Genomic DNA, 13,700 nt, shown 5'->3' on the forward strand with positions numbered 1-13,700 from the left:
ATGCCCAAAAAGATTTATCACCAAAGTACCTCACAAAACAAATAACATGCCAGTAAACGTTTTAAAAACAACATTTTGAATGTCATGCAAAATTATCACTAAGCCTGCTACCAGTCGCTTCCACTGCAGATAAGGCTTAAACATTATTTCAATATTAACAGTATTTTCTCAGTCAAATTCTAGTCCCTAGAAAATAACTCAACTGCGCATACATTTATCAGCCTGATACCAGTCGCTACTACTGCATTTAAGGCTGTACTTACATCATATGGGTAACAGCAGTATTTTCTTAGTCAATTCCATTCCCAGAAAATAATGTACTGCACATACCTCACTTGCGGGGGACCCCGCATGCTATTCCCCTCTTTCTGAAGTTACCCTACTCCTCAGAATGTCGAGAACAGCCAGCGGATCTTAGTTACGTCTGCTAAGATCATAGAAAAACGCAGGCAGATTCTTCTCCAAATACTGCCTGAGATACAAAAAACGGCACACTCCAGTGTCATTTTAAAATAACAAACTTTTGATTGAAGAATAATTAAGTAAAAACTCCAACTCCTCTCGCGACCTCCTTCTTTGTTGAGGGTTGCAAGAGAATGACTGGATATGACATGTGAGGGGAGGAGCTATATAGTAGCTCTGCTTGGGTGATCCTCTTGCAACTTCCTGTTGGGAAAGAGAATATATCCCATAAGTAATGGATGACCCGTGGACTGAACACACTTAACAAGAGAAAGTACATTTTTAAAAAAGATAAACAGCAGGTTCCTCATTGGCCGATTAGGACAACTCTCACAGACCTGTTAGTAGACAATGGCATGCCTCCACAAGCATTTAAAGAGAAAACAATGGTTTTATTCATAAAAAGGAATATCCTTTAAAAATAACATTTTAAAAAATGCCTTCTTTTAGATTCAACAAAGGAAAAAAAGAATATAACACCAATATAAATTATATAAGCCCTGGCTCCTGGGTCGTGCAATACAGGGCTTTACTTCTTATACACTATATAGCCAAAAGTATGTGGACATCTGACCATCAAACCTATATGAACCTCCAAACAAAATGGCCATGTGGTACAAAAAAGCTTATCAGTGCACGAAATGTAGTATAGAAAACGCCGACATCATGCACTGTTTATGGTCTTGCCCTAAAATTATGCAATTTTGGAGCAAGATATTCTACTGGGTCAAGCGGGTAGTTAATTTGAGAATAAATATTGGCCCGCAAGAGGTAGTGTTTCTCACCACGCGATCTTCGGGTGGTAGAGAGTACAAACTTATTAATACATTATTGATGATAGCCCGTAACATCATATTGAAAAATTGGAAGGCTGCACGGATAGTAGAATTTGCAAGCTTTAAGAAAGCAGTCATCATGCAAATTACATTGGAACAGTACAATGTAACAACTTCTAATGACAAACAGGTGCAAGTTTTCTTCAATAAATGGGAGGGCATTATTAAGTCATTCCCGAATAGTACTCAAGCTCAAATAGTCCGTCCACTGTGTAATACTACCTTTGTCCTGCAAAATATACTTACAGGGCAGTTTCCTAAAGAATGGTCAAATTAACTAACAAAGTATATTGAGTATATAAGTAGTATATGTTCTCTTCTCGGCTTTTCTTCCCCTTTTTTTTTTTTTTTTTCCTTCTCTTCTTCTCCCCCATACCCTGCCCTCTACCGGTGTGCCTTGTGGTTCCTATCAACTGCTTTGATAGGTACGAATGAATGTGTCTGTATGAATGAATATCCACGGATCTAGCAATATAAACTAAGAGCCTGGTTAGACCCAATAGATGAGGAACACAACATAATATAGATATCACGCAAGTTATATTGAGTGTAAAATTCTCACTAAAGTCCGTAGTTTGTTATCCTTCTTTTTGATATACAGACGGTCTATGGTCTATGGAATCTATCCAAGGCTCATGTACTTGAAATTATGTAAAGAAAGAAGTCAAAATTTTATTTAAATAGTGGTGTACTTTATTGCTTTGTTTTTTCTCTCCTAGTGTTGGAGATACATTTATGGCCCTGCGTGGCCCCGATTAAGAAATGTATTTTATTTGTGATCATGTTTTGTTTTTCTTGTTTGTCTTCTTTTTCTTATGTACACTACTTGATATAAATAAATATTTAAAAAAAAAAAAAAAAAAAAACCTATATGAACCTGTTGGACATCCCATTCCAAAACAAAGGGTAATTAAAATGCATTATGTGCCCCCCCCTTTAAATTTATAGTCACAACTCTTCTGGGAAGGCTTTCCACAAGATCTTGGAGTGTGTCCGTGAGAATTTGTGCCCATTCAGCCAAAAAAGCATTTGTGAGGTCAGGCACCGATATTGCACAAGAAAGTCAGGCTCACAATTGGTGTTACAATTAATCCCAAAGGTGTTCAATTGAGTTGAAGTCAGGGCACTGTGAAAACCACTCGAGTTCCTCCAAACCAAACATGTCAAACCATTTCTTGATGGACCCCACTTTGTCCTTAGTGGCACAGTTATGCTGCAATAGGAAAGGGCCTTCCTCAAACTGCTGTCAAAAAGTTGGAAGCACCCAATTGTCTAAAATGCCTTTGTATCCTGTAGAATTAAGATAACCTATCACTGAAACTAAGGAAAATAGCCCAAACCCTAAAAAACAGCTCCAAACTATTATCCCTCCTCCATTAAACTTTAGAGTAAGCACTATGCATTACAGTAGGTAGCATTCTGCTGGAATCCACCACACTCAGATTCTTCAATCAGACTGCCAAATAGTGAAGTGTGATTCATCACTCTAGTGTTTACGCCACTCCAGCTGACGACTGGCATACCACATGTTTATGTAAGGCTTGTGTACAGTTGCTCAGCCATAGAAACCCATTTCATGAAGCTCACAATGCACACAGTTCTTGTGCTGATGTTGCTTCCAGAGGCATCTACAACCACATAGTTCGGCTGTTCTTGCTCCTAGATGCTTCTACTTTTACAATAATAGCACTTAGTTGATTGTGGCAGATCTAGTAGGGCAGATGTCAAACTGACTCGTTGCAAAGATGACATCCTATGACAGTGGCAGTTTTAAAGTCACTGAACTCTATAGTTTTAGTGGGTCGCACTGAAATTGGTCTATGGAGATTTCATGACTATGTGCTGGATTGCACGCACCTGTTGGCAATGTGTGTGCCTGAAACACCTGAACTCAGTAATTAGTACCCACATATTTTTGAGAACACAATCATATTTTACCTTCCCCATAAGTTACTGATACATTTTTGTTACTGCTTCCTGAATACAAACCCTACAACTTCCTCAATAAATTATTTCACAAATCATGGAACTTCAATTCAGTATTCTAAAAAAGCCCATCTAGTTAAACAGAGGTATTCCCCAAACTAACCAGCAAACACCGACTTTAATGACCAACAAAACTCTCTTCAGTTACCCCCCACCCCCCTTGTTGCTGGAATACTGTCAAACACCTCTTTCTTCACAAAGTAGCTACACTGAAAGTACCCTTCACATTCCCACAGAATCGATAACTGAATCCCTTTAAAGAGAAACCAGTGGTAGCATTTTTCCCCTCTGCAATTGCAACTAGTAACCAGTAAGTGTTTGTAACTTGATATATGGCTGTGCAGAGGTGAGGCACTAATCTCTGATTTGAGCCACAGATCAAATAAGGAAATACAGCACAGAAAAACGAATAGACTGGCAAAAGGCAGGGAAAGTACCCCGGCCTAATGATCTAAAGCTCTCTTCTCTGGCTAGATTATCTAACAAGTCTTGTCAGTACTGCGAGTTCTCTTAAAAAAATGTTTTTTTTTTTGTTTTTTTTAAAAAGCCAATTTAACCCTTTGAGTGCTAAGCAATTTCCCACCTGGGTGCTATTACAGACCCCCAAGACTTACACTGTTGGAAAGGTTAGACGATTACCTTTCCAACAGTGGGTCTTGGGGGTCTGTAGCTGCTTAGATGCCTGAGATAGAGGTTTCTAAGCAGCATGCCCCCTCCTCCTATACTTAACATTGTTAAGTATAAATAAAGTTGTTATCCTTGTACCCATGGGCAGCGCTGCGGAATCTTTCTGCGCTTTATAAATAAAGAATAATAATGATGGCTCAGAGCCGTCATTAGCACCAGAGTGAGAAACTCTGTGACGGCTCAGAGCCGTCATTAGCACTCAAAGGGTTAAGGTGCCATGGGGACCAGGGTCTAGATTTATGGTGCCAGTGGCTAACTGGTGCCTGAGTTTGTTTAAGGGACAGTAAAGTCCAAATTAAACTTGAGAGTACAAAATTGAAAAGAAAAGAAAAAAAAAAACACAAAAAAAAAAAACCTTTCCAATTTACTTAAATTATCAATTTTGCTTAGTTCTCTTGGTATCCTTTGTTAGAGAGTAATCCTAGGTGAGCACGTGTCTTTAGCCATCTAGCAGCAATATTTGCAACATTGTTTACAGCAACGTTATACATAGGTACAAACACTACTGCCATAGATTGCTATAGACACGTGCACACTCCTAAGCTCCTAAATTTACTCTAAACAAATGATATCAAGAGAACAAAACAAATTTGATAAAATAAGTAAATTAAAAAGTTGTTTAAAACTGCATGCTCTATCTGAATAACTAAAGTTTATTTTTTACCTTTACTGTCCCTTTAAAAAGGGACACTGAACACAATTTTTTTCTTTCATGATTCAGATAGATTATGCAATTTTAAGCAACCTTCTTATTTACTAGTATTATAATTTTTTCTTCGTTCTCTTGATATCTTTATTTGAAAAAGCAGGAATGTAAGCTTAACATCCTTGGTTCAGCACCTGGGTAGCGCTTGCTGATTGGTGGATAAATGTAGCCACCAATTAGAGCAAGCACTATTCAGGGTGCTGAATCAAAAATGGTCCGGCTCCTATGCTTACATTCCTACTTTTTCAAATAAAGATACCAAGAGAACAAAAAAAAATTGATAATAGGAGTAAATTAGAAAGTTACTTAAAATTAATTGCATGCTCTATCTGAACCATGAAAGAAAACAATTTGGGATCAGTATCCCTTTAAGCCCCTTGCCAGGCAGCAGACTGCTAAGACTCAATGCCACAAATACAAATGGCCAAGAAAAGTCACAAGAAGAACAAAGAATATGACACCATACAAAGCAGGAAAATTACTCAAAAACAATTCCATGCAAAGAAAAAGACTAAGGTAACGAGGTACAGACAATGCCCACAATAACATAATTTATGCTTACCAGATAAATTCCTTTCCTTCCTTGCAGGGAGAGTTCACAACTTCATTCCTTACTGTTGGGAAATAAAACACCTGGCCACCAGGAGAAGGCAAAGACACCCCAGCCAAAGGCTTAGATATGCCTCCCACTTCCCCTATCCCCCAGTCATTCTGCAGAGGAAGCAAAAGGAAAAGTAGGAGAAACATCAGGGTATAAAAGGTGAAATATGAAAATGTTCACAGCACAACTTGCTTAAAAAGTGTCTTTATTGACAAATGAAAGAGCGACGTTTCGTGACTACTGTCACTTAATCATGTAGTCACGAAACGTCGCTCTTTCATTTGTCAATAAAGACACTTTTTTGGACATTTTCGTATTTCATATTGCTACAGTGGAATTGGGCAGATTTCCACAGTCGTCACAAGCACACTATTTGCCAGGCAGCTGTTCTACATGTTGCTGAGGGTATAAAAGGTGCCAGAAGAAATAATATAAAAAAGGAGCAGCCCAACAAAAATAAATTACGGGTAGGGTCGTGAGCCTACTGCAAAACGCTAAGAACAAGATTGAGGCTCAAAGGCGGAGCCCCAGATCTAAACACAGGTCTGATCCAAGTCAGAGCCTTGACAAAGGATAGCACATCCGGAAGCTCAGCCAATCTCTTGTGCAGTAGCATAGACAGGGCCGATATCTGTCCCTTCAGGGAACTAACTAGCAGATAGACCCTTCTCCAGTCCAACCTGGAGAAAAGATACAATTCTGGCAACCTTAACCTTATGCCAGGAAAAGTCACGCTCTTCACACCAGTACAAGTAAGTCCTCCACACTTTATGTTAGATACGAGACTGAACCAGAGTGTTGAAAACACTTTCAGAAAACCCTCTCTTGGCTAAGACTAAGCGTCAGCCTCAGAGAATCTAGATTTTGATGAATGAAGGGACCCTTTATCTGCAGATCTCTGCGACAAGGTAACCTCCACTGAGGAGATGAGGACATCCCCACCAGAACCGCAAACTACGTCCTTCGTGGCCACAATGGAGCAATAAGAATCACTGATGCTCGCTCCTGCTTGATGCGAGCCACCACACGAGGGAGAAGCGGTAGTGGAGGAAAAGATATACGAGTCTGAACCTCCATGGTACTGATAGCGCATCTATCAGTTCCGCCTGACGATCCCTCGACCCGTACCTGGGTAGCTTGGTATTGAGGCAGGATGCCATAAGATCTATATCCGACTAGAAGAACTCCCAGAACCTTCAAAAATATCCTTGGAGCAGTAGCTAGGCCAAACGGAAGAGCTATGAACTGGAAGTGCTGGTCCAGAAAGGCAAACCCCAGAAACTGAAAATGTTTCTTGTGTATCGGAACGTGAAGGTATGCATCCTTCAGGTCTATGGTGGTTATAAACTGTCGTTCCTGAGGAAGGATTCACTGTATTGTCTCCATCTTGAAAGAGGGAACACTTTAGGTCCAGAATTGGCCGAAAAATTCCATCCTTTTTTGGAACCATGAAAAGGTTTGAATAAAACCCCAAACCTATTTCTGCTGTAGGTACCGGGACAATTACTCCCAGAGAGGAGAGATACTGTACAAAACCTAAAAAGGAAGTTCTCTTTTCTGGTCTTGTAGACAGTCTGGAGAGTAGGAATCTGCCCCTGAGCGGATGAGATTTTAATCCTATCCGGTATCCCTGAGATACAACCTCCAGGACCCAAGGTTCCTGTACATCCGGGAACCAAGCGCCTGTAAAAAGAGAGACAGGATCGGGGGCCGCCCCTTCATGACAATTTGTTCTCGGCGGGCTTCTTAGTCTGTTTGGACTTATTCCAGAACTGAGCCGGCTTCCAAGTACTCTTGGGCTGCTCAGACTTGGATGAGGATTGCTGTCGTTGTGATTTGTCAGAATGAAAGGAACGAAAATTAGACAATTGCGTCCCTTAGGCCTATTCTTCTTATCCTGCGGTAGGAATGCACCTTTCCCTCCGGTAACTGTAGAAATAATGGAGTCCAGCCCAGTACCGAATAAAATCTTCCCCTTGAAAGGAATAGAAAGGAGTCTGGATTTAGAAGTCTTATCCGCAGATCAAGACTTCAACGAGAGAGCCCGGCGGGCTAGGACCACAAAGCTAGAAGCATTTGCATTTAGACGAATAATCTGCATATTCGCGTCACAGATGAAGGAGTTAGCAATTCTCAGAGTTTTAATTCTCTCCTGAATATCCTCGAAGGGAGTCTCCACCCCCAATTAGCTCCAACAGAGAGTCGCCCGAGTAGGTAGCTGCTCCAGCAACCGCGGCTACAGCTGCCGCCGGTTGAAATAAAAACTCTGTATGTTGAAACATCTTCCTCAGAAAAGATTCCATTTTCTTATCAATAGGCTCTCTAAAAGAAGAACTATCCTCCAGAGGGATAGTAGTATGCTTAGCCAGCGTAGAAATAGCGCCATCAACCTTAGGGATGGAGCCCCACAAATCTAATTGAGAGTCAGAGACTGCGAATAATTTTTGAAAATTAGACGAGGGGGAAAAAAGTTCCTATTCGTTACTAATAACGTTTGCCATCTTAACTGGCACAGGAAAAGCCAGAGGGACCTTCCTGTATTTATAAACTCTGTCTAATTTAGGTATCTTAGGTTCCTCAGGGAGTTTAGCCTCTTGAACCTCTAGCGTAGACAGAGCCTACTTTAATTAAAAAAAAAAACGCAGATGCTCCATTTAAATCTAAAGGAGGGTTCCTCTGCTGAATGAGGTTTAGAAACTGAAGCCTCCGACTCAGAAAGTTTACCCTCTGAAGCTATAGAGGTTAACTCATCCTTGGATAGCTGAGACATAGTAGCTAAATCCGACAAATATTAAGATGACTCTAGGTCGGGAGAACTATGTTTAAACCTCTATATTTGCTAGAGGGAGGTAAGGCACTCAGGGCCACAGACACAGCCGATTGTAACTGCGCGGTAAAGTCCGCAGGAAAAAAAGCCCCCTCCAGATGGATTAGTTGGGCCGCGGGGAACTGCATGTGGAGCAGGTAGTGTAGAAAGGGTAGTAATTTCTCGGGACACAGATTCCTGAGAGGTAGACAGCTCAGAGGAGCTAATAGCACTATGAGTATTAGCAGGCTTGTCTCCCTTCTTAGACTTTAGAACAGTGCTTAGGCAAATGGAACAAAATTGAGCAGGCAGGCAAACCACGGCCTCCTCACAATATAAAGAGAAATTATTAATCAGTACAGAAGGAGCGGAACCTTCTAATGTAGTATAGGTGTCCGCCATAGCTAAGATATATCCACAGAAGGACAGACAAAAAAAAAAAAAAAAGAAAGCTTTTATTATTATATTAAAATGGCACCTTTATAATCCCAATGGCTGGGGCACTCACCACTTTCTAGACCCAGACAGCTAACGCTCTCCTTAGGAGTGATGTCTGGAGCAGGATCGTAGGAAAATGAAAAGACTGCACCCGGTCACGTGGTGCGTAGGACAGGACTTCCCCTGCTATAAAAAAGGCGCTAAGCTATTATGAGCTGCGCAACACTCAAAAACAAAAGTGAAACCTGTTTGTTCCAAGCCAAAAGCACACAGTCTATGAGTCCAAAAAAACTCTCACATTAAAGCAGTTATAAATAACCCCTTGCTGTTTAAATAATCTCCCTGAAGGAGATATTAACCCTTGATCCTGTCGAGGCATAAAGGAGCCACACTGTGACCCTGTATAGCAAAAGTGTATATATAAAAAGGTCTTACCCTCCAGGACCCATGCTGTGGAACAGGCACAGCCTCTCAAGTGTGACAGTCTTGCAGCAACGCTCTGACATGGACTTGAGTGTGTTACAGCAAGCAGTGAAACTCGTCAACACTGATTGCTCAGGAGCTGTTAGGCGACAGTTGTGATGGGTTCGCAGAAAAACTTTCCCTGCATCTCCAGTCTCTAACTTTCATCAATACTCTCACTGAGAGGTTGACGTGATTACTTAAAGGGACACTGTACCCAAAAAAATTATTTTGTGATTCAGATTGAGCATGAAATTTTAAGCAACTTTCTAATTTACTCCTATTATCAATTTTTCTTCGTTCTCTTGCTATCTTTATATGAAAAAGAAGGCATCTAAGCTTTTTTCTAGGTTCAGAACTCTGGACAGCAGTTTTTGATTGGTGGATGCATTTATCCACCAATCAGCAAGGACAACCTAGGTTGTTCACCAAAAATGGGCCGGCATCTAAACTTACATTCTTGCATTTCAAATAAAGATACCAAGAGAATAAAGAGCATTTGAAAATAGGAGTAAATTAGAAAGTTGCTTAAAATTGCATGCTCTATCTGAATCACAAAAGAAAAAATTTGGGTAGTGTCCCTTTAAAACTCCAGTCCTTTCTCGAAGGGAACATACCTATTACAGGACTATCCGAATCTTCTGACAATTCCCTGCCACCTCCTATAGTGACGAAAGGCAAAGAATGACTGGGGGATAGGGGAAGTGGTAGGGATATTTAATCCTTTGGCTGGGGTGTCTTTGCCTCCTTCTGGCGGCCAGGTGTTGTATTTCCCAACAGTAAGGAATGAAGTCATGGACTCTCCCCGCCTTATGCAAGGAAATTATGCAAAAAACCCACTGAGCCTGTAAGTTTCACAGATAGGACCCTACAGGTCACAAATAAGGTACAATCACAGGCCACCATATCTCCTGTGAGGCAGGAATATTAAGAGCTGACCACTAACCATGCACTGCAGAAGTGGGCATAACCAATAAAGAACTACACTAAACAGGCACAACCCATGGGGAGTTATGAGAGACAGGCATAGGCAAGGCCAGTCAGGAAATATGTAAATGTAGTATTGGGCTGAGATTGCAAAGAATAATATCTAACAGATATTGAATGGGCCTATCAGGCTACATATTTAAATACAAGAAGAACATCATGACCCACATACATAGGAACATAGCTTATAAACTGTGTCTTAAGTACAAAGCCTGTGACTCTTTTCACAGAGATACCAGAAACCAGGTAAAAAGGTTGGGGGCGTGGGGGGGGGGGGGGGGGGATTTCCACAGAGTAAGAGCATGGCTGTTACCTTCAACCCAGTCATAAGACAAGATATAATACATTAGTTCCTACCAGTCAGAAACAAGACACAACCAGTTTCATATAGCAATAGGCATAATAAAATAAAAATAAACTAAGCTCTAGCAGTTCATATACAGAAATAAACTGCACATCTTGTACAGTCAGATAAATTGGGGACATCTTCTAAGGCTAAGAATATAATTCTGTTACCATAAAAAAGGAAAGAAACTGAACAACACACTAGAAACAGGTATTAACATTATTCTGTCTCATTATTTACCCTTCCTGGTCAAACTAGGGATGCATGGAGCAATTAATTCACATACTGCAGAAGAAATTCAGCCCTATTAATTAGCTGTATTAGGAAAATATTTCCTTTTATATCATACACATTTTAAATTTCTTCAGCTAAAATTAACTCAAAACATTAACCCCTACTAGATGAATTCCACACCCATATCTGATAGAAAAATTAAACAAGTTATATATGCAAAAAAACCTTATATAGTCATATATGACATTTAAAGAGATGATTGAAATAGGAGGCACAGCAGACCCAAAAGGTCATAAACCGACATATCAGTACTTACCAGGTTTTATGTTAACTGAAGGGCACAGCAGTGCCTGGAAGCTGGAAGCACAGAGTTCGCTAACTGTTCCCATCCTGAGTTCCACAGTAAAAGCACCTAACCATCCAGGGAATGACCCCAAGACACAGAGTTGTGTGTGTAGTAGAATGTGAAAACAAGACAGTTTACAGCCAATCCTTGCAAACTTCCTCAAACTCATCACACCCGCCCCTGAGACATTTCAAGTGCAATTAGATTAGTGGGGGGCTAAAGCCCTAGGTGGAAGCCCCTAGGGTTTACGCTCTCCAGTGATGCTCTCACAGCTGTGCCACTCAGCACTCTGCATGCTGTTGCATAGCAACAAACTGATCTGAAGGTGCATCTTCTGCAAAATACACCGATTACAGGCAATGTATAAACAGCAGGGATGAGTAGACAAGGAGGGGCGCACCAGAAAAAGTATGTGCGTGAGAGAAAGTGTGGTAGGAGGAAGAGTGTGACAGACAGAGACCAAGAAACAGGACGCAAGAAAATATCACTAAAAAAGGGAAGACGTTAGAGGGTGACATGTAAATTAGATCATGTGAGGGAGAACTGTGCATTAGGCTTGAAGAAGAAAATCTGCAAGTAAAAGTTTTGATATGAAGAATCATATGGGTGAGGAGGTGAGACAGGAGACTATGTAAGAGGAGGAGAGAGGTGATATTCTGCGTATGAAGACAGACTGAGGTGAGATACTGTGTGAGGAGAGGAGGGAGGTGAGATACTGTGTGAGGAGAGGAGGGAGGTGAGATACTGTGAGAGGAGGGAGGTGAGATACTGTGAGAGGAGGGAGGTGAGATACTGTGAGAGGAGAGGAGGGAGGTGAGATACTGTGAGAGGAGAGGAGGGAGGTGAGATACTGTGTGAGGAGAGGAGGGAGGTGAGATACTGTGAGAGGAGAGGAGGGAGGTGAGATACTGTGAGAGGAGAGGAGGGAGGTGAGATACTGTGAGAGGAGAGGAGGGAGGTGAGATACTGTGTGAGGAGAGGAGGGAGGTGAGATACTGTGTGAGGAGAGGAGGGAGGTGAGATACTGTGAGAGGAGGGAGGTGAGATACTGTGAGAGGAGGGAGGTGAGATACTGTGTGAGGAGAGGAGGGAGGTGAGATACTGTGTGAGGAGAGGAGGGAGGTGAGATACTGTGAGAGGAGAGGAGGGAGGTGAGATACTGTGTGAGGAGAGGAGGGAGGTGAGATACTGTGAGAGGAGGGAGGTGAGATACTGTGAGAGGAGAGGAGGGAGGTGAGATACTGTGAGAGGAGAGGAGGGAGGTGAGATACTGTGAGAGGAGGGAGGTGAGATACTGTGAGAGGAGGGAGGTGAGATACTGTGAGAGGAGAGGAGGGAGGTGAGATACTGTGAGAGGAGGGAGGTGAGATACTGTGAGAGGAGGGAGGTGAGATACTGTGAGAGGAGGGAGGTGAGATACTGTGAGAAGAGAGGAGGGAGGTGAGATACTGTGAGAGGAGGGAGGTGAGATACTGTGAGAGGAGAGGAGGGAGGTGAGATACTGTGAGAGGAGGGAGGTGAGATACTGTGAGAGGAGGGAGGTGAGATACTGTGAGAGGAGGGAGGTGAGATACTGTGAGAGGAGGGAGGTGAGATACTGTGAGAGGAGGGAGGTGAGATACTGTGAGAGGAGGGAGGTGAGATACTGTGAGAGGAGGGAGGTGAGATACTGTGAGAGGAGAGGAGGGAGGTGAGATACTGTGTGAGGAGAGGAGGGAGGTGAGATACTGTGAGAGGAGAGGAGGGAGGTGAGATACTGTGAGAGGAGAGGAGGGAGGTGAGATACTGTGAGAGGAGAGGAGGGAGGTGAGATACTGTGAGAGGAGAGGAGGGAGGTGAGATACTGTGAGAGGAGAGGAGGGAGGTGAGATACTGTGTGAGGAGAGGAGGGAGGTGAGATACTGTGTGAGGAGAGGAGGGAGGTGAGATACTGTGAGAGGAGGGAGGTGAGATACTGTGAGAGGAGAGGAGGGAGGTGAGATACTGTGAGAGGAGAGGAGGGAGGTGAGATACTGTGAGAGGAGAGGAGAGAGGTGAGATACTGTGAGAGGAGGGAGGTGAGATACTGTGAGAGGAGAGGAGGGAGGTGAGATACTGTGAGAGGAGGGAGGTGAGATACTGTGAGAGGAGAGGAGGGAGGTGAGATACTGTGAGAGGAGGGAGGTGAGATACTGTGAGAGGAGAGGAGGGAGGTGAGATACTGTGTGAGGAGGGAGGTGAGATACTGTGTGAGGAGGGAGGTGAGATACTGTGAGAGGAGGGAGGTGAGATACTGTGAGAGGAGAGGAGGGAGGTGAGATACTGTGTGAGGAGAGGAGGGAGGGGAGAAACTGTGAGAGGAGAGGAGGGAGGTGAGATACTGTGAGAAGAGAGGAGGGAGGTGAGATACTGTGTGAGGAGGGAGGTGAGATACTGTGAGAGGAGAGGAGGGAGGTGAGATACTGTGAGAGGAGAGGAGGGAGGTGAGATACTGTGAGAGGAGAGGAGGGAGGTGAGATACTGTGAGAAGAGAGGAGGGAGGTGAGAAGAGATACTGTGAGAGGAGGGAGGTGAGATACTGTGAGAGGAGAGGAGGGAGGTGAGATACTGTGAGAGGAGGGAGGTGAGATACTGTGAGAGGAGGGAGGTGAGATACTGTGAGAGGAGAGGAGGGAGGTGAGATACTGTGAGAGGAGAGGAGGGAGGTGAGATACTGTGAGAGGAGAGGAGGGAGGTGAGATACTGTGAGAGGAGAGGAGGGAGGTGAGATACTGTGAGAGGAGGGAGGTGAGATACTGTGAGAGGAGGGAGGTGAGATACTGTG

General features: G+C 42.9%; 1 protein-coding gene across 1 annotated transcript in view; it reads right to left on the bottom strand.

Moving 5' to 3' along the window:
* The window catches only part of CYTH1 (cytohesin 1), a 230,908-nt gene extending 219,863 nt beyond the window's left edge, over nucleotides 1-11,045 (bottom strand). Inside the window, exon 1 of the mRNA XM_053706248.1 lies at nucleotides 10,868-11,045. Within this exon, the coding sequence (XP_053562223.1) occupies nucleotides 10,868-10,940 (73 nt within the window). The 5' untranslated portion in view covers nucleotides 10,941-11,045. The remainder of the gene's footprint in view (nucleotides 1-10,867) is intronic.
* Nucleotides 11,046-13,700: the final 2,655 nt, after the last annotated feature.

Source organism: Bombina bombina, chromosome 1 (assembly GCF_027579735.1).
Source record: "Bombina bombina isolate aBomBom1 chromosome 1, aBomBom1.pri, whole genome shotgun sequence".
Classification (NCBI taxonomy): domain Eukaryota; kingdom Metazoa; phylum Chordata; class Amphibia; order Anura; family Bombinatoridae; genus Bombina; species Bombina bombina.